General features: G+C 43.0%; 2 protein-coding genes across 2 annotated transcripts; one reads left to right on the top strand and one right to left on the bottom strand.

Moving 5' to 3' along the window:
- Positions 1-941: 941 nt before the first annotated feature.
- Positions 942-7,305, bottom strand: LOC121534478 (SURP and G-patch domain-containing protein 1). The gene is made up of 14 exons (XM_045205894.1): positions 7,200-7,305; positions 6,344-6,515; positions 6,106-6,206; positions 5,662-5,919; positions 5,330-5,453; positions 5,109-5,212; positions 4,461-4,584; positions 3,916-4,283; positions 3,126-3,232; positions 2,686-2,863; positions 1,862-1,968; positions 1,569-1,714; positions 1,255-1,384; positions 942-1,166 (listed from the first exon to the last, which is right to left on the bottom strand). The coding sequence occupies exons 1-14, from the start codon at positions 7,216-7,218 to the stop codon at positions 1,140-1,142; spliced, it is 1,965 nt and encodes a 654-aa protein (XP_045061829.1). The 5' UTR covers positions 7,219-7,305; the 3' UTR covers positions 942-1,139.
- A 39-nt stretch (positions 7,306-7,344) lies between these two features.
- On the top strand, positions 7,345-11,802 carry LOC121535486 (E3 ubiquitin-protein ligase RNF126). Its single transcript, XM_041842610.2, has 9 exons — positions 7,345-7,471; positions 8,721-8,779; positions 8,954-9,014; positions 9,133-9,371; positions 9,550-9,618; positions 9,725-9,794; positions 9,893-9,986; positions 10,438-10,553; positions 10,677-11,802. Exons 1-9 carry the CDS (start codon positions 7,361-7,363, stop codon positions 10,827-10,829), a joined length of 972 nt encoding a protein of 323 aa, XP_041698544.1. The 5' UTR covers positions 7,345-7,360; the 3' UTR covers positions 10,830-11,802.
- Positions 11,803-13,503: the final 1,701 nt, after the last annotated feature.

Below are 13,503 nucleotides of genomic sequence, written 5' to 3'. Positions count from 1 at the left end.
TTTATATTTTTGTTCAGTGTATATATTTTTATTGTTCGCAGTGAAGCATTTTACATTCATTGCATTGACGATGTACAACAACAAAGAACTAACTACAAAGCCATTCATTTCCTTAAAACCTTTTTTTTTTTATTTATCTTATTTCAAATTATTTGTGTGTAGTGGTGTAAAGTACTTAAGTAAAAATACTTTAAAAGAACTACTTAAGTAGCTGTTTGGGGTATCTGTACTTTACTTTACTATTTATATTTTTGACAACTTTTACTTCACTACATTCTTTAAGAAAATAATGTACTTAATGTACTTTTTACTCCATACATTTTCCCTGACACCCAAAAGTACTTGTTACATTTTGAATGCTTAGCAGGACAGGAAAATTGTGAAATTCACGCACTTATCAAGAGAACATACCTTGTCATTCCTACTGCCTCTGATCTGACGGACTCACTAAACACACATACTTTGTTTGTAAATTATGTCTGAGTGTTGGAGTGTGCCCCTGGCTATCTGTACATTTATAAAAACAAGAAAATGGTGGCTTCTGGTTTGCCTAATATAAGGATTTTTAAATTATTAATACTTTTACTTTTGATACTTAAGTATATTTTAGCAATTACATTTACATTTGATACTTAAGTATATTTAAAACCAAATACTTTTAGACTTTTCCTCACGCAGTATTTTACTGGGTGAATTTCACTTTTACTTGAGTAATTTTCTATTAAGGTATCTTTACTTTTACTCAAGTATGACAATTGGGTCCTTTTCCACCACTGTGTGTGTGTGTGTGTGTATAGGTTGTTCTGTGTTATCAGTTGTGACTGTGAAATCAAATCATGATAGCGAGCCATCACAATGCTACCCTCGCCGTCCGATTGGTCAAATAGGAAACTTTCATTCTGCAGTTGAGTAAGAACAGCAAACTTTAGATCAGACAAATCCATCCTTAATCTCCAGCCTAAACCGTTTATCACCAACCATACAATTCCACACAATCTAGAGGAGATTACTTGAACTGAGTGTCTTACAGTTTGTTTCCACAACAAAGAGAAATAAATAACTGGGCCATCACAATATGCCACTGTTGGTTGTTTAAAAAAAGAAAAGTTGACCAAGTCGGCCAAGTTCAGATCTCTTCATCAGTAGTATGGCCTCCTCGGGTTGTTCTGAGAAGAGAGACAGACGTGTTACCCCAAACTCTTGCCGACGCCAGGTCATCTGAACGGAACAGCTTGCATGTTATGTAGTAGTTACCAGTGGGTTAGGCCTGAAGCGGTAGGCTAGCATCATCCTCTTTCTGAAAGCGTCATACTCATCGTCCTGTCCTGAGAGCTCAGCGGGCCGTTCCACGCCAAACCCTGCCCCGTCAACAGCCGTGGTTCCCCTGGAACAAACACATGACATCAGCTGGCTAGGTGTGTGTCTCTCTGTGTGTCTGTAAGCTGTGTAGAATACCTTGTATCAGACAATAGTGTGAAGTGTTTGTGTGCCTGTCTTAGTGTGACCATGTCTTAGTCCATGTGTGCATACTATGTGTCTGTGAGTGTGTGTATTTGACAGTTCCCAACCTGTGGACCGGAGCCTTGATGCCCTGTCCGCCAGAGCCGAGACCATCGCCCTCCTTCCAGCCCATCTTCATGAGCATCTGGAAACCAAGGTTCTCCACCGTCAGCTTAAACTCCTTATACTCAGAGTAGTCTGGGTCACGGCCCTCCTGCAGAACACAAGGCAAGAACATGAGAACATGTGAATAGAATGTTTCACAAATGGTGGTTCACAGGTAATTCCTTTTGGGCTGAGGCAAGACAACGAAGGGGTCAAGGACCAAGTGGTGAAGAGAAGAGATGGGGAGTGGACCGACCTTGAGTGCCTTGAAGGTCTCCATAAACTTCTCCAGCTCCTCCGGAGGTAGGAAGTCACCAATGAAGTGCTTCCCCTTTCCCATGTCAGTCAGCGACTCCGCCCACTCTGGAGGAAGACACATGCAGCCATTTACATCAACACCAAATCACTTCAGGGGCGTGGTCAGCAGGACACAACGTATTGGAACGTTCAGATTAAACGTGGCCCAGGTTAATATAACAGAGTACATCTCAGAGTTGATTAATGATTTGTCGTAGTAACAAACTGATCTTTTGAATAATTAAATCTCACATTCAAAAGGACTTAAAGGTAAATTTCAAAATGTTTCAACAGCACCACCCCAACTTCAACATATGTGAAAATGTAGTAAAAAAGACAGAGGAAGATAAGTGTTCCCAATGACATCATTGGTGTGCATCGTGTCATTTTAACCAATTATGAGTAGGCATTACCTACTAATTGGTTGATGATGTCATTGGAAACACTTATCTTCCTCTATCTTTTTACTACAAAACATAGAAATGAGCCATTTTCACATATGTTGATGTTGGGATGGTGCTGGAGATGATGAATATGAAGTTGACATTTTTTTCACATTTCCCTTTAAGTCCTTTCACTTTAACATAAACAAATTGGGCGCATTTGACATTGCAGCCGACTTTGAAGGCGAGCCGAGACTGACTGATCTACAAATCACTTTGCATCATAAATAACTACTCAACATCACTTGTAGATCAGTCAGTCAATTTACCCATGATACATCACGGTTTTGAAAATCTCAAACACTGTCTTCATGTTGGCCATTGTCTTCATGAATCTTACCACGTGTTTTCTCCATCTCCATGTGACGGAGGCGGTGCTCCCAGGTGCCAGCCTGCTGGTCCACCTCCTCGTCACTGTCATACTCGTGGGAGTGGTCCCGCACCGCCTTCTCCCACATCACCTGCATCTCCGTCATCGCACGCTTATGCTTCATGATCATGTCAAACATCTCCTGCATCTGAGGTGGGAACACAGACACACCACACACACGCATGTGCAGGCCGGACACACACCTCAGGCAAGGTTTCAGGGACAGATTGCAAGGTGGCTGAGATCGAACACAACCAAGCCCATTTGGTTTTGTTAGAGGTTTGAAGTATGCTAGACACCCCCATACCAAACCAAGGATTAACATTGCCCAGTCCCCGACAATTCAAATTGGGAAAGTACAATTTGCTGCCCTAGTGTATTGTGCTGTCTGTCTGTCAGTCATGTAGTACCTCCTGTTGCTCTTTGAGCTGTTTCTTCTGGTCGTCTGAGAGCTCAGTCACTCCCACCAGGCCCACAGGCTTGCCCTTCTTATAGCCCAGATCCCTCAGTTCATGAACTGAAACACACACACACACACACACTCAGCATGGATGGACATACCTTACAAACACTGTTTTTAGTCTTATACTAGAACGACTGTCTCTATGTGTGTGTTATACAAGAGAGGCTGAACATACACTGAGTGTACAAAACATTAGGAACACCTGCTCTTTCTATGACAGACTGACCAGGTGAATCCAGGTGAAAGCTATATGATCCCTTATTGATGTCACTTGTTAAATCCACTTCAATCAGTGTAGATGAAGAGGAGGAGACAGGTTAAAGAAGGATTTTTAAGCCTTGAGACATGGATTGTGTATGTGTGCCATTCAGAGGTTGAGTGGGCAAGACAAAAGACTGAAGTGCCTTTGAACAGGGTATGGTAGTAGGTGCCAGGCGCACCTGTTTGAGTGTGTCAAGACTGCAATACTGCAGGGTTTTTCACCCTCAACAGTTTCCCGTGTGCATCAAGAATGGTCCACCACCCAAAGGACATCCAGCCAACTTGACACAACTGTGGGAAGCATTGGAGTCAACATGGGTCAGCATCCCTGTGGAACGCTTGACACCTTGTAGAGTCCATGCCCAACAAATTGAGGCTGTTCTGTGGGCAAAAGGGGGTGCAATTAAATATTAGGAAGGTGTTCCTAATGTTTTGTACACTCCGTGTATGTGTGTTTTGTTTGGGTGTGTGATTACCAGAGAGACACGGGCTGGGCTCTGGCTCCTCCTCCTTGGGGATGATGATGGGTTGCTGCGACAGATCCACCTTGTCGTCCTCCGACCCCCAGCGGCTCTTCCTCTTTCTCTTCACCACGGGGGGACCTGCCGCTTCCTGTTTTATCCCCAGACCTGGCTCTAGCTTTACTTGGCCCACCAGGTAGGGGTAGTGAGGGGGCGGAGGGGGGGGAGGATAGGTCAGGGGAGGGGCGGCCGGTCTCTTGAGCCCCACCCCAGGCTCCTGCTTGATCGTTGGAGGGGGGCTCTGGGCATTTTTGGCCTGGCGGTACTCCTCCACCTTCTCCTTGTAGAAACGGTGGGCGGGGCTTTGGAGGTCATATAGAAAACTGCGAAAAGGAAGAATAAATATGCCGTCTTTTATGGTATTTTATCCAATTTACATGTTAGTATTGCTTACTTTATTTTATTGAAAGCTTATGACAAATCAATGTATTCTTAGGGAACAATACAATAGGATGAATACATTAAACGCTCTCGTTACAATATCTGAGACTGTCACTAACCTGAAGGTGGGGTTGTCCTGGTTGTGCTGGGCGGCGATGGCTTCCACCTCGGGGCCACCATCGGCCACAAACATGGCCAGCTTCTCAGCCACCCTCTGGGTCTCCTCGTCCACTGGGGGGGAGACTTTAAGCAGCCTATCAGTACTGGGGCTCAACTCACACTACTACCGTACCGTACTCAACTGGCCCTCACACACCCGCCTACAGCCAGTAGGGGATAAGAAGAGGGGGGAAGGAGGAGCAGGGGGACACGGTGGTGATTGGGGAAGGAGGAGGAGCAGGGGGACACGGTGGTGATTGGGGAAGTGGATTGTATGGATTTGATAATGGAATATAGGCCTAATCGTAAAATCGTTGAATAAATAACACCATGAACCGTCGTAGGTAATCGAAATGTGTCATGAATGACTTGTACCATGGTGAAAGTATTCAGTAAATCATTGTGCATCTGTAACTTGAAGCGTCGATCCTCCTCTTTCTTTCGTGTGTATTGGTTACTTTCAACATCAACTAAAACTCTCCAAGGAGGGCAATTATATTTATCTCACATATGACTCATTCACATGTATAAATATAGATTGAATGGTGTTCTTTTAATCTGTAGTCTTTGAGAGAGTGAGAACGTGAGAGTGATATAGGTAATCTTACCATTAGAACGTGATGGCATCTCATGTTTTGAGTTATCCTTTCGGAGTTCAGCAACTCTCTTTCGGTAATAAAGATAGTCCCGGCTGTTATTATCATACAAGAATCTGTAAGGTGGAGGGAAAATACCTTTATAATCAGGACTAAAAGAGGTATCATTACATACACTACATACTAGCTATACATTCAACATGCTGTTAGTACCTACATCCATGCAGACTTACGAGAAAACAGGGTTGTCCCTGTAGTCCTCCTTGGCCTTCCTCTCTAGCTCAGGCCCTCCCTCAGCCACAAAGGCCGCCATCTTGTCCAGGATAAGTCGTGTGTCTGGGTCTTCTGGGGGAAAGACTTTAAGACGACTAGGTTACCTTTACTCTACTGTAGAAGGCTATGAGAATTCAGGCAAAGCATTATTCTCAGGAAGCAGCTACTCTGCAACTGGAATACACAGTCAATGACATGGGTGAAATGACAACAAGTAGAATAGGACAGAATCAGACTTGCACCCAGGCTCCTGGCAGTCCTTTGATATTTAAAAACACAGATCATGAATTACCTTTGATCTCTAGGAAGCTCGAATCATCAACTTCCTCCTCATCATCATCATCTTCATCTGGGGAGCTGAATATGCTAGGCCTTTGGGGGCGAAGTGGGGTCTTCTTGGACTGGGAGTAGTTCTTAAACTGGTTCAGCATGCTGCTGATCCCTAGACCGGGGCGCTTACCGATGAGAATGCTCTTCATCTGGGGCTGAGACACTCCCGACGACGGACTGGGAGTGGATGACGACGGGGCTTTGGTGTCACTGCTGGAACCTGGAGAGGGTACACAATTGGGTTAACACTCACTGCAGTGTTTTCTTAATTGTTTAATGAATCCAGAAGAAAATTAATAAATAAATTGTGTTATTACCATTTTATTTAATCATTTCTGTACCATTAAAATAAAGTCCTAGCCCATTTTCAATTGAAACAATTAAAGAAAAGAGCTAGCTATCTCACCAGAGTCAGAGCTGGGTTTGTCCTTCTGAAGCTTCATAAACTGCTGTAAGAAGCTTCCGTCATTCACATACTTGTTGTTGTTCGAAGAGTGTCCCTGTAAACTGGGTAAATTGTGGGGATAAGAAGTCAAAATCCATGGCTGCAGTCAAGTGGGACAGAATCAAGTACTTCCAGCTGGGATTGAGTAGTTTTGATGAGAGGTATTTGTAGTGTTTCAAAAGACTAGGGTCTACTGTACCTTGGTGGCAGTGGCTTGTTGGGAGTCTGAAGGCTCTTTTTCTTGGCCTGCTCTGCCATCTTAGCCTCGATCTCGCGCTTCTTCTGAGCGATAAGCTCCTCCTGACGGAGAATGTTCACACTCATCCTGTTCTTCTGGGCTGGCCGGAACTTGTTGTTCCAGCCTCCTCTCCCTGCAATGGGAATAAAACAAACAGTGGAAGAGTTGGGAGCAATTGTTATCGGTGTCCTGTTACCAATAATGTTAGTTGCAAGAGGTGATCTATTTTGTAATTGCTCTAGCTATCTTTGTGAGTATTCTAGTAAAAGTCACTCATGTATGTGACTAGCTATCTATATATTATGAAGAGTGAACTTCCCTGAATGTTAGGAATGTGCAGGCATATTTACAGTCATGTCAGGGACTATATCTTGCCTCACTGAGGATGTCTCCATTCTCTTTTATCATCTTTGTTGTCACAGACTTGAGAAGCAGCCAGCAGGCCAGGGTTGGTAAAAAAATAAAATAATAATAATCTAAAACTGGCTAGTTAGCTCGCTAGGTGGCATCAAGAAGTCAGCAATAAATAGCTAAAATACCAAACTACAACTAATTATGTAATGAAACTGACATTATGCAGTTGATTCTGATTGTGTCTACAGATTTGTTCGATTAATTTTGATGTATCAACAACTACAAATCCTGTTGATGGGTGGTGGTAACTAGCTAACTAAGTAGCTAACATTAGCTAACTAGGTAGTTAGCTAGCGCAAATAACCGGATTTGATGAGGCAAGAGTATAGTTTTAACCATTTTAAAATAGTTACTATATTCAGGTCTGTCATTTCAAATATTGAATATTACTGCGAGCTTTTACCTGTATCTCCGGACTCCATAGTTGCAGCTAACCAGATCTTTATTCCCTGATACGAGCTATCTGTTGCTAAGCTAGCCTGCGCTTCACTAGTTTCCGCTTCCTGTCGGTCTCGCAAATCGACTCCTAGAACAGCGAATTATGTCGGTTGTCGCTACCCGTACATGTTCCCTCTCGGTTGTCTGGTAGAGAATCAGAAGATGGCTGAAGCTCCCCCACGGCCCTGCCGGTTTTTCTGTCACCGATGTTCAGCAGAGATCAACCCTCGTCTCCCGGTAAGCATTCCAGAGAGGTTTTTGTCGTTGACAAAAGAAAACCATGGCCAGCTGTATTATTTTGTATTATTTTATCCACGATATCCTCTGGCTGAAGCATGATAGCTAGCTAACGTTAGCTTGTAGCTAGTAGAACGTTCACGTTGCCAATCATTTGACAGCTAACGTTATAGCTTCGTGTTAGGATGTTTCGAGGTCATGCCTCTGTGACTTGTTGGATTAGCTAAGGAGTTACCCAGATCTTCAAGTGACAGCGTGTCTCTCTCTTTATAATATGAGACCTGTTCATTATTGTGACAGCTTGCCGGATAAACAGGGAAATCGGCCCCTAGCACCTCCAAAGGTAGATAGCTACCTAACTTAAAGCAGAAATCAGAAGTTGAAACAATAACAAAGCGACTCCCCACCACAGTTTCGGTAACAAAGTAAGGGGATGGGGCTGGAGAAATGTAGCCACTGTCAAATTCAAAGCTAAGGATGCAAGGAATGACCATCCATGATATCAAAAGTATAGTTTAAACATGTTTTTAGGCTATATAGTGGTTGTTTACATTTACTTTGTTTACAAACATTGGAGTTAAACATGCATATATTTTGGGTTCTAATGCGTACGACAGTTGAACTAAGCTCATAAGGCATGTATAAGTTATATTCTTTAAGAATCAATGGGTACATATAATTAATTTATACATCCACAAATGGATGTAGCAACTAGTGATTACCCCTTTAAGTTATGATCTCACAAAGTGTGACTTTCAAAAAACACAATTGTCACAATCATTAGGCTATGTACACCACCAACTCATTTCCATAGCTGCAACAACCTGTTTCAACAGTCTGTTGTTGTATGGTCATTCATAGGAAGCTTCTTGAATTGTACAGTGCAGTAGCTTTCAGATAGCTACCTGTGTGGAGAGCCTTTGCAAAGAGCTAATGGTACTCAAAGATCTCTCAATAGCAATGCATTATTGAATGGATCATAAGCTATTGTTAAAATGATCAACTCTGTGAATGGATCTACAGTGTGTCAAAGGGTGAGGTCAATAGATAACTTGTTTGATTTTGAATTCAAGCCACATCTGGTTGAAGCTAGCTAACAATCTCAATTCCCAGGTACACACATAGCCTACAAAGGCAAGGTTGTTGTTTTGTTTTGCTTTACATCAAATTAAAACATGAAAGTGTATGAGACTGACTGATGACAGTTATGATTATGTTATAATTTAGATGCATCTCTGCTCTCCTGCAGGATTACACCTGTCCACGGTGTGAATCTGGCTTCATTGAAGCGCTATCAGTGGAGAGAAGGTAGCCTACAGTATCATCTGCCTGTCTATCAGAGTTTAAAGCCCTTTCAGCAGCACTTCTCCATTGACAATGCTCTCTGTGTCTGGGAAACAGGCTGTCAGTGTTCTATCACATTGGTTCATAGTTGAAGATAAGATGAGAACATGTCATTTCTGATATTTTGTTTCTTTCCAGCACTGAAAATGGGTCCACATCCACTGCCTCCACAAGCGATCAGACCCGTCCGACTTTTGAGGTTAGTGACACAGAACGCCTTTGTTCCTCAACTCAACAGTTGGTCCTTATGAACTCATGCACCTGGGTTGGACTGCAAGGTAGTGACAGTATATGTTTCCCTCTTTGTCCTCCCGAAGAGTATGGACCACCAGCACATGTTTACATTTCCGCCCGGATATGGCCAGTTCGCTCTGGGGATTCTTGGCGAGAATTTCGACCTCCGAGCGGGGCTGCCGGCAGAAGATAACCGCGAGACAGAGAACCGGCGGGAACGGGAGATAGCGTCACGGCAACGGTACAGCGCCCGGCAACCACAGGGACGACACATGCAACGGCGACCGGGACAGAGATACGAGGGAGTGCCCACATTAGAGGGGTAAGGAACACTTTCCAGCTTGCTTGCCCTATGAAACATTGTTTGCTTGCCCTGTAGGAAGGAGATGAGAAAGGAATTATGAAAGGAATTCATACACTGCTTGTGTAGCGACATGGCTCAGTTTCCTTCAGGAATAATTCAAGAAGTGGCTAAGATATTTCTCATTGTCCCTCTGCAGAATCCTCCAGCAGCTAGTGAATGGAATCATAGCACCCACAGCCATGCCGAACATTGGAATGGGACCATGGTATCTGCACACTGTTATTATATAAATACCCTCAAAATCTATGTTGTATTTGTAAACATACTAGTTACTGTGTGTTTTGAGTCATTTCTTGGAATTCTCTTGATAGGGGCATGCTACACTCAAATCCAATGGACTACGCTTGGGGTGCCAATGGACTTGATTCTATCATTACCCAGGTATACCCAAATCCTCTAAACTTCACAAGGGATTCAATTACAAATTCTGGTGACATTTCCACAACTTAATAAAACAACCTTCCCTCTCTCCCCTGTAGTTATTGAATCAGTTTGAGAACACGGGTCCTCCTCCTGCTGATAGAGAGAGGATAAAGAGCCTGCCCAGCATCCAGATCACAGAGGAACATGTGGGTGAGTCAACAACAACGTATCACAGTCCCTCCACGATTCTGTGATCGCATTTTTTGGGGTGCAAAATCAACAATTCCCTGAATATTATGCCAAGGCTTGCCAATTTAACCAATCACTGCACAATTTCCGTATAAAAAAGTCAAATGATCGAAATATTATCACATTAAACTGACCCATCACCGCAGTACAGAAAGAGGGCTGGCAAATTCAGCCAATCACTGCACATTTACCTCATAATATGGTTCAATCAAGACACACATCAACAAACATTTTCCCACGTCAGCGCATTGTCACGACAAATTGGACAAAATCATTGCATATTGCCATGCAAAATGTCAGAATTGCCACAGCAAAATCTAATGAAATCCTGGAGGGACTGATCACTCAACCATAGAGGTCAAAGGTAATTTTAAAGGAACAGTTCACCGCAAAATATTCTCTTTTATTGCAGGTTCCAGTTTAGAATGTTCCGTGTGCAAGGAAGACTACAGTGTAGGGGAGACTGTCAGGCAACTTCCGTGCAATCACCTGTTTCACAATGACTGTATAGTACCATGGCTGGAACAGGTATGTGCGTTTACACCTCGGTTGAATCCCTTTTAAATGTAGTGGTGTGCATGTTAATGTCTTCTCATTGTCTAAACTGTAAGCTGAAGCTCTTGTTTCTGTGTCCCTCTCTTTCTCCCTAAGCACGACACATGTCCAGTGTGCAGAAAGAGCCTCAGTGGACAGAACACAGCCACGGACCCCCCGGGACTTTCAGGAATGAACTCCTCCCCTTCCTCCTCCTCGTCATCCTCCTCCAGCTCCCCAAGTAATGAGAACGCTGCCAATAACTCCTAGACCTCCATCACACCTCCTGCACACAACCAACACCTCACCCCAGACTTTCACCGCTACTCTACCACTGGCTCAGGAGAGTCAGGAGGGCTGCCCTTCTCAGTGCTCTCTGTAAGGCCCATTGGGAGAAGCTGCTGGGGAGATGACTCTACTCTGGAGGTGAAACAATAAACACAAAATGGACTATGAGACATTATTTTTATTTTATTTTATTGTGAACTTTGAACACACAATCATTCCTGCCCATGTGTGGACTGAAGTGGACGCATGCACCAGTATTGTTGCGATGCTTCTGTAAAAGGAGAGAGTGAAGATGTGCAATGAAACTGGAGAAGGATCCGAACAGGCTGTGGTGTATAATAGTATCTACAGAAGAACTGGAGAGAAGTACTTTTGAACCGGAGTGGACTGCGACTTGACTGAGACATTGTCATGTCTTTTTGCAATAAGATGGGGACACTTTTTTACTCAACTGTGGTGGTACAGACTTCCATGCCGAAGGAGAGAGATATGTGTACATAGAGGTATTCATATTTAAGAACATAAACAAGCAGGTCAGCCACTGTACAGCCAACTGAATAATATCTTACAGAGAGAACTGAGTGTATGCATCTGATTTTAGGATTATTTATTTGCACTTTTGTGTTGCACTACATTCTGTTTGGTTTCAAGAATGTGCATTTTGGGAAACTGCTACTGAACAAAAATGTTATTGCATCTCTGAACTTTTTTATAATTATTTTTAATGCTCATATTGTGATTCTCACATTAAAGTCTCAATTTGTCTGCATTTTTCCAACATTTTTGTATTCTCTAATTTCTTGTAGACTACTATCAAAAGTGGCAAACAGATTCTCACTCAGTTTCCTCAAATGTCCCATACAATGAATTTCAGGTCAATGCATTTTTATTTACCTATTCTATTGTAAGTTAATGATTTGGTGGGGTAAAATAGTAATAAAACACCAAAACCGGACTATACTGCAGTTTTGATGATAGCGCTACACTATGACAGTACATTTGTAAGTATAAAATTGGTTTCTTCTGGATGATTCTAGAATGTTCTGCTGTGTGAAAATGTTTTTGAATGGTGAAATGAGGTGTCTGGAATCGTCATCTTGTTCCAATACTTTCGAAATGCACCCTTCCTTCCTTGTACAAAATTCTCACTGATTATTCCCGATTGGATAGGTGAAAGCGCTACAGTAGCACCAATATAGTCACGTCAGCTCAGTAGTTAGTCAGTTTTTATTTTTTTTATTTTATTTCACCTTTATTTAACCAGGTAAACCAGTTGAGAACAAGTTCTCATTTACAACTGCGACCTGGCCAAGATAAAGCAAAGCAGTGCGATAAAAACAACAACACAGAGTTACATATGGGGTAAAACAAAACAAAGTCAAAAATACAACAGAAATACATATAATATACAGTGTGTGCAAATTTAGCAAGTTATGGAGGTAAGGCAATAAAATAGGCTATAGTGCAAAATAATTACAATTAGTATTAACACTGGAATGATAGATGTGCAAGAGATGATGTGCAAATAGAGATACTGGGGTACAAATGAGCAAAATAAATAACAATATAGGGATGAGGTAGTTGGGCGGGCTAATTTCAGATGGGCTGTGTACAGGTGCAGTGATCGGTAAGGTGCTCTGACAACTGATGCTTAAAGTTAGTGAGGGAGATAAGAGTCTCCAGCTTCAGAGATTTTTGCAATTTGTTCCAGTCATTGGCAGCAGAGAACTGGAAGGAATTGCGGCCAAAGGAGGTGTTGGCTGTGGGGATGACCAGTGAGATATACCCGCTGGAGCTGCAGACTACGGGTGGGTGTTGCTATGGTGACCAATGAGCTAAGATAAGGCGGGGATTTGCCTAGCAGTGATTTATAGATGGCCTGGAGCCAGTGGGTTTGGCGACGAATATGTAGTGAGGACCAGCCAACAAGAGCGTACAGGTCACAGTGGTGGGTATTATATGGGGCTTTGGAGACAAAACGGATGGCACTGTGATAGACTACATCCAATTTGCTGAGTAGAGTGTTGGAGGCTATTTTGTAAATGACATCGCTCGAAGTCAAGGATCGGTAGGATAGTCAGTTTTACGAGGGCATGTTTGGCAGCATGAGTGAAGGAGGCTTTGTTGCGAAATAGGAAACCGATTCTAGATTTAACTTTGGATTGGAGATTCTTAATGTGAGTCTGGAAGGAGAGTTTACAGTCTAACCAGACACCTAGATATTTGTAGTTGTCCACATACTCTAGGTCAGACCCGTCGAGAGTAGTGATTCTAGTCGGGTGGGCGGGTGCAAGCAGCGTTCGGTTGAAGAGCATGCATTTAGTTTTACTAGTGTTTAAGAGCAGTTGGAGGCTACTGAAGGAGTGTTGTATGGAATTGAAGCTCGTTTGGAGGTTTGTTAACACAGTGTCCAATGAAGGGCCAGATGTATACAAAATGGTGTCGTCTGCGTAGAGGTGGATCTGAGAGTCACCAGCAGCAAGAGCGACGTCATTGATATACACAGAGAAAAGAGTCGGCCCAAGAATTGAACCCTGTGGCACCCCCATAGAGACTGCCATAGGTCCAGACAACAGGCCCTCCGATTTGACACATTGAACTCTATCTGAGAAGTAGTTGGTGAACCAGGCGAGGCAGTCATTTGAGAAACCAAGGC

Source organism: Coregonus clupeaformis, chromosome 21, assembly GCF_020615455.1.
Source record: "Coregonus clupeaformis isolate EN_2021a chromosome 21, ASM2061545v1, whole genome shotgun sequence".
Taxonomy (NCBI): Eukaryota; Metazoa; Chordata; class Actinopteri; order Salmoniformes; family Salmonidae; genus Coregonus; species Coregonus clupeaformis.
Note: the sequence above shows the minus strand (reverse complement) of the source record. Positions and strands in the feature narration are given on the sequence as shown.

Bases quoted from the DNA above. Each gene is read 5' to 3' on its own strand.
- LOC121535486 (XM_041842610.2), top strand. From the start codon at position 7,361: ATGTTCCCTCTCGGTTGTCTGGTAGAGAATCAGAAGATGGCTGAAGCT. The intron at 9,372-9,549 runs GTAAGGAACACT...GTCCCTCTGCAG, and splicing joins GGAGTGCCCACATTAGAGGG to AATCCTCCAGCAGCTAGTGA. The intron at 9,795-9,892 runs GTATACCCAAAT...TCTCCCCTGTAG, and splicing joins TTGATTCTATCATTACCCAG to TTATTGAATCAGTTTGAGAA.
- LOC121534478 (XM_045205894.1), bottom strand. The intron at 6,207-6,343 runs GTACAGTAGACC...CAATTTACCCAG, and splicing joins AACAAGCCACTGCCACCAAG to TTTACAGGGACACTCTTCGA. The intron at 3,233-3,915 runs GTAATCACACAC...TGTGTGTTTCAG, and splicing joins GCCCAGCCCGTGTCTCTCTG to TTCATGAACTGAGGGATCTG.